Below are 6,640 nucleotides of genomic sequence, written 5' to 3'. Positions count from 1 at the left end.
TGGTGACAGTGTTATTTGTCACAGGCAGCAACATGTAGCCTGCCTGCCCTAGTAACTTCTCCTGGAGAAGTCTTGCCTCCCCGCACAGGAGGAGAGAACTTCGGAGGCTCAGAGGGGCGTCAATAAAAAAATAACTTGGATTACAGGCGGAGATGAAGTTCAGTGTGTTGAAACCATAGACTGTAAAAAATATGGACAAAGCGTTCCCCGGGTCTAACATGAACGTAAAATGAAGCCTGTAATAATATGCTAATTCCTGATGTAAGTCGCCATCTTTGGTACCAGCTGGCCATTGGCTGGCTCCGTTTTGTATACCAGCTGGTCATTGGCTGCCCAGACAACGAGGCGGGACTTCCCCCCTTCTTCTCCGTTGGTTTTTATTTTGACTCGAGTGGGAGGGGAATCCCGATCATAGACTGTAATGGTAGCCACGCCCCTCAGAACATACGCGATGGTTTTTTTTCTTTATGGTCATTTTTTTAATTAATGGGACCATAATTTTCCAAAAAGAATGTTATGACATTAGAAATGAGACTTTAAACTAGTGACTGGAAGAAGAAAGTATTCATGACCATGTTTATTAAGGTAATACAGTCTAGGTGAAGTTGGGCCAAAATACATGGGCCTCTATGGAGCTATGGGGCTTTTTGGGTCCGGTCCAGCGCCACAACAGGCCATTATATGAACTACCGATTTCAAATGAGGCTTCACGAAATATCTGGCTGACTGCCCCCCTGGTTGAAACAGTAGCTACACGCTAAGCTAACGATCCCCGAGCCTATACAGTATAGGCTCGGGGATTGTTAGCTTAGCGTGTAGCTACTGTTTCAACACACTGAACTTCATCTATACTAACACTACCAGCCTGTTTTTTATTTTTTCCCCTGACTTCACGGGTGGCGCATTGGGATTGTGATGAGACACGAGACAGCAGTGTGCATTCTGTTGTGACTGTATATTATTAAACTGCATGGGTCTGGACTCCGGAGCGTAAACAACATGTAGGCTACAGTACAGTAACAGTAGCCTTCCTCGACCTCGGCTCGCCGGTCCCTCGGCTCACAGAGACTCAGTGACAGTGAGTGACCAACTGAGCATCAAGGCTGCGGGGACGGACCATACCGGGAGGAGGGGATTTCCACCCGGCCGCTGTTACTACTTTCCTGACCCAAATTGATTCACATGTTGCTCACACTTTACAGGTTAAAAATTGTCCCGAAAAATCACCTAATAAAAATATTCGGCGATTGGATTCGTATATTCGCGATTGACGATGTATTCGTATCGTCACCCAACCCTACTATCTATCTATCTATCTATCTATCTATCTATCTATCTTTATTAATTTATTATATTTGATGATGACAACGACAACGACAACGACAACGACAACGACGAAGAATAACATGATCTTCATTCGTTTTATTATGCACTCATTGTGAATTAAAATTATCTCTAGTAATAGACCCTGACGAAGACCTTTTGGTCGAAACGCGTTGGTCCTGTTATTTATTTGCCTTGCTCATTTCCAAATTATTTTTTTAATTTTTCACCAAAGACGGAGTGCCTTGGATTCTTTTCTTTTCAAGTCTGCAATTCACTTTTTTTTTTTTTTTTTAAGATATTTTTTTGCGGCTTACGCCTTTTATTGATTTTTGAAGGGACAGACAGTAGACTGACAGGAAACGGGAGAGAGATGGGGGATGACATGCAGTAAAGGCCGTGTCGGGTCCGGGAGTCGAACCCGCGGCACACTGCGACTGGATTACCAGTCCGGTGCCCAGACCGTTACGCTACGGCCTGGGCCGCAATTCACATTTTTGACAAGCAGTACTACTTGGAAGAAGGATACCTTTTGTCATTAAAATTATCTCTCTCTCTCCTGCTCTCTCTTTCTCTCTCCCCAGAGTCTGTGAGGTTGGTGAATGGAACCAGCTTGTGTTCAGGCAGAGTGGAGGTGAAGTCTAATCAGTCGTGGGTCTCAGTGTGTGAAGGTGACTTTGACCAGCAGGAGGCAGAGGTGGTCTGTAGGCAGCTTGGCTGTGGGGCTCCTTCTGTCCTCCAGCGGGCGCTCTATGGAGAAGTGGAGACTCCAATGTGGACCAAAGAGTTTCAGTGTGAAAACAACGAGTCTGTTCTCCTGGACTGTATAACTTCAGACTCAACTAGGAACACATGCTCATCTGACAAGGCTGTTAGACTCACCTGCTCAGGTAAAGACACACTATTGGTTTGGGTTAGTATTGTACAATCAAAGTCATTGCAATTTGTTACTGCTTACACTATTGTCTCTTTACAGAGTTTGATGATGCCAGGTTGGTGAAGGGAACCAGTCACTGTTCTGGTAGACTGGAGATGAAATACCAGGGAGAGTGGAGACCCACGGTAGGTTGGCCTGGCTGGACACCAAAGTCATCGTCTGTATTGTGTAGACAGCTGGACTGTGGCTCTGTTGTCTCATCAGAACAGAGTCCTGGTTCCACTTCTGAAACTGTATGGAAGATCCGATCGTCCTGTGTTGGGTCCGAGTCTTCACTGAGGGAGTGCGTAACAAAGGAACCTGACATTTCCATTTTCAGACTGGAGGTAATCTGTTCAGGTAACGCAAACAATGACTTCAACAATGATTTATAATTTTATACATTATCTAGCCAGTCTGTGTACTCTCTCTCTCTCTCTCTCTCTCTCTCTCTCTCAGAGTCTGTGAGGTTGGTGAATGGAACTGGTCGGTGTTCAGGCAGAGTGGAGGTGAAGTCTAATCAGTCGTGGGTCTCAGTGTGTGATGATGACTTTGACCAGCAGGAGGCAGAGGTGGTCTGTAGGGAGCTTGGCTGTGGGGCTCCTTCTGTCCTCCAGGTGGCGCTCTATGGAGAAGTGGGGGCTCCAATGTGGACCAATGAGTTCCAGTGTCAAGGCAGTGAATCTCTTCTCCGAAACTGTGCAACATCAGGATCAACTAGAAACACCTGCTCACCTGACAAGACAGTTAGACTCACCTGCTCAGGTTAAAGACAGACTACACTATTTTTATTACGCTATTTAGTATTATTCTTAGACTCAAGTAATGTATTTTCTTTCTCTTTTCAAAGGATTCTCTCTTGTCTATGTACAGATTCAGATGAAGTTAGGTTGGTGGGAGGAACCAATGCCTGTAATGGGAGACTGGAGATGAAACACCAGGGAGAGTGGAGACCAGTGGATGGTTCGTCTGACTTGAACCTGAAGTCATCGTCTGTACTGTGTAGACAGCTGGACTGTGGCTCTGCTGTTTCTTCAGACAGGAGTGTTGCTTCATTAGCTCAACCTGTATGGAGGATTAAATCGTCCTGTGTTGGGTCTGAGTCTTCACTGATGGAGTGCGGAACAACTATGTCCGACATATTCCCCGTCAGACTGGAGATGATTTGTTCAGGTGTGAGCGCCCTACCACTCTACTGTATCTGCCACTCCTTGTCTCCTCATTTTGGTCTCTGTTACAGTGTGTTCACAGAGGAGGTGATAAGTCAAATTCCAATACCCTAAATCTCGGCCACTCGCTCACTCGCACTCGGTCACTCCAGCATGGCGGTGTTACGGTGAAATTGTTGACCTGCTAAAATATGTGACCATCTTGTGGACTTCACGTAACTTATATGGAGGTCTTTAAATACATGGTCTAACCTACCACTAAGTTGAACTCTACTAATAAACTAACAGCAATGATTTTGTTCGGACGTCACATATTTCAGCAGGTCACCGATTTCACCGTAACACCACCATGCTGGAGTGAGCGAGTGTGAGTGAGCGAGTTTTTGGGTATTGGACTTCACCACCGCTCCCTCCCTCACTTCCTCCCTCAATTTCTCTCTCTCTCTCTCTGTCAGAGTCTGTGAGGTTGGTGAATGGAACCAGCTTATGTTCAGGCAGAGTGGAGGTGAAGTCTAATCAGTCGTGGGTCTCGGTGTGTGAAGGTGACTTTGACCAGCAGGATGCAGAGGTGGTCTGTAGGGAGCTTGGCTGTGGGGCTCCTTCTGTCCTCCGGGGGACGATATATGGTCAGGGGGCGCTCCATGGAGAAGTAAACTTCCAGTGTGAAGGCAATGAGTCTGTTCTCTTGGACTGTGCAACTGGAACCTCTGGGTCAACTCAAAACACCTGCTCGCCTGACAAGATTGTTGGACTAACCTGCTCAGGTAATATATATATATTTTTTGTTGTTTGGATTATTCCATCCATCCATCTATCCGTCTTCAACCGCTTATCCGTATAGTCAGGTTGCGGGCGCAACAGCTCCACCTTTTTTCAATGTTTACTCCCTCTCTCCCATCTCTGTATCTATAGAGTCTGATGATGTCAGGTTGGTGGGAGGAACCAGTAACTGTACTGGTAGACTGGAGATGAAACACCAGGGAGAGTGGAGACCAGTAGATGGTTGGTCTCTCTGGAACGTGAACTCATCATCTGTATTGTGTAGACAGCTGGACTGTGGCCCAGCTCTGTCCACAGAGGGGCGTATCCGTTCCACACATCTACCCGTGTGGAGGATTCGATCTTCCTGTGTTGGGTCGGAGTCTTCACTGAGGGAGTGCGTAACAAAGAGGTCTGATATCTCCACTGGCAGACTGGGAGTAATCTGTTCAGGAAAAATGAACAATAGCTTCAACAATGACTAACCTTTACAGTCTATTTTCTTCTCATCTCATTCGCCATCTGGTGGCGTCAAGTGGCTGGATTCGTACTCGAGAAACGCCACAATGTATGATTGTACGTCAACGGAGAACCATCTTATTTTGAAAGCCGTTCACTCGAAAACGGAAGACCGGAAATCTAACTCGATTTGATCAAAAACTCAGCCTGGAAAAATTGTCAAAATTGTCAATATATTTAGTATTATAGTTTTAGTCATCATAGCTTAGTTTTCATTTACATTCCATTTAGTTTACGTCAGTGAAAAAAGGTAGTCGACGGACATTTTTCGTCTTAGTTTTAGTCGACGAAAACAACACTGATTCGACATCAGTCTAAGGCTATGAGAGGCACCAACTTCGGTAGGTTCAGGGATCTTCTACTGCTCATGAAGTGACGTAGCTCGTGTTTCAACCAATCAGCCAATTGACACACACATGTGCCTGCGTAATTTGCAGATTTATAGCAGGCCCCTCTGCTACTATAGCAACCATGACGTGAACAAAATATAATGTCCAATCAGCTTGCAGCTGTAAGTTTGGTGATATAAATAAACTCTAAGGGGTGTTTGTTAGAACCCTGCATTTACACGCCCGTTGTAGGCAAGTTCTGCCCGGATCTGTGGGCCAGACACGCATGTTGCTGAAAAAGACAAAGAAAGCATTGAACACATATATGGTAGAGGAGGCCAAGAGACTGGCAGCGTACGCTGCGGTGGATAATCACGTACAGAACAACCAGGCCGTTGGAGTAGGCAGTGGCTCAACCATGGCCTATGCTGTGGACAGATTAGCCGAGAGGGTTCGTCTGGAGAAACTCAACGTCGTCTGCGTGCCGACCTCCTTCCAGGCCCGTCAGCTGATCCTCAAGCACGGCCTCAACCTGTCCGACCTGGACAGACACCCGGAGCTGGATGTGGCCATCGACGGGGCCGACGAGGTGGACTCGGACCTCACGTTGATCAAAGGCGGAGGGGGCTGCCTGACGCAGGAGAAAATAGTGGCCGGCTGCGCTAAACGTTTCATAGTCGTCGCCGACTTCGGGAAGGATTCCATGACCCTGGGCCAGAGGTGGAAGAAGGGGGTCCCCGTTGAAGTCATTCCCATGGCTTACGTGCCCATCTCCAGGACCATCGCCAAGCGCTTCGGAGGGGTGGCCAACTTGAGGATGGCCGTCGGTAAGGCGGGACCGGTCGTCACCGACAACGGCAACTTCATCCTGGACTGGACGTTTGAGCGTGCGCAGAACTGGAGAGAGGTCAACGTGGCCATCAAGATGATCCCGGGTGTGGTGGAGACCGGGCTGTTCGTGGACATGGCAGAGAAGGTCTACTTTGGACTGGAGAGCGGAGGCGTGAAGAGCCGAGTTCCCCAAGTCAACTGAAGCGTTTATACTCGGCATACTTTTAACTAATGCCTCTCTGTGGAACGACCAACTGAAATACTGAGGATGTCAGCATAAATGTATGGCCGTTATACTACAAAGTCACAGAGCATCGGATACCGGGGACAGCTCTACGGGCGGGACTACCAGGGACATGCAGAGAGTGTTGAGAGAGGGCTGAAATCCCGTAAGAAGGCACTTTTTAACAAAAATAGCAAAAATAGCAGATCTACAAGCTCTCAACGTGTCGCAGCGCGACGCGTTGTGAGCTTGTAGATCTGAGGAACAGAGCCCACAGCTGGTGACCGGAGGAGATCGCGGGAGTGGGACTCGAGTGTGATATAGTGATTATGCAACAGTTATACTAAAAAATCACACCTGTGTAAATGAGGGAGCTCTTATCATCATACATCATCATGTCCAGCTTTTAATATTTGCGTTTACACTTTGATGTAAGAATGGCCATTCATTATCAATGGCATTAAATGTTTGTGTTAGGATAAAGTTTGTGTTTACAGTACACACACACACACACACACACACACACAAAGCTGGAAATAGGAGAAACAAAAACATATTTTGCCAGTCCAAA

The 6,640-nt window shown here is 46.9% G+C and overlaps 1 protein-coding gene across 1 annotated transcript; it reads left to right on the top strand.

The window, feature by feature from the left end:
- Positions 1-5,340: 5,340 nt before the first annotated feature.
- LOC310868159 (ribose-5-phosphate isomerase-like) lies at positions 5,341-6,048 on the top strand (the record flags this gene model as incomplete). Its single annotated transcript, XM_083778427.1, has 1 exon — positions 5,341-6,048. The coding sequence occupies one exon, from the start codon at positions 5,341-5,343 to the stop codon at positions 6,046-6,048; it is 708 nt and encodes a 235-aa protein (XP_083634553.1).
- Positions 6,049-6,640: the final 592 nt, after the last annotated feature.

Source organism: Protomyctophum parallelum (genome assembly GCF_964188405.1).
Source record: "Protomyctophum parallelum genome assembly, chromosome: 12".
Lineage (NCBI taxonomy): Eukaryota > Metazoa > Chordata > Actinopteri > Myctophiformes > Myctophidae > Protomyctophum > Protomyctophum parallelum.
Note: the sequence above shows the minus strand (reverse complement) of the source record. Positions and strands in the feature narration are given on the sequence as shown.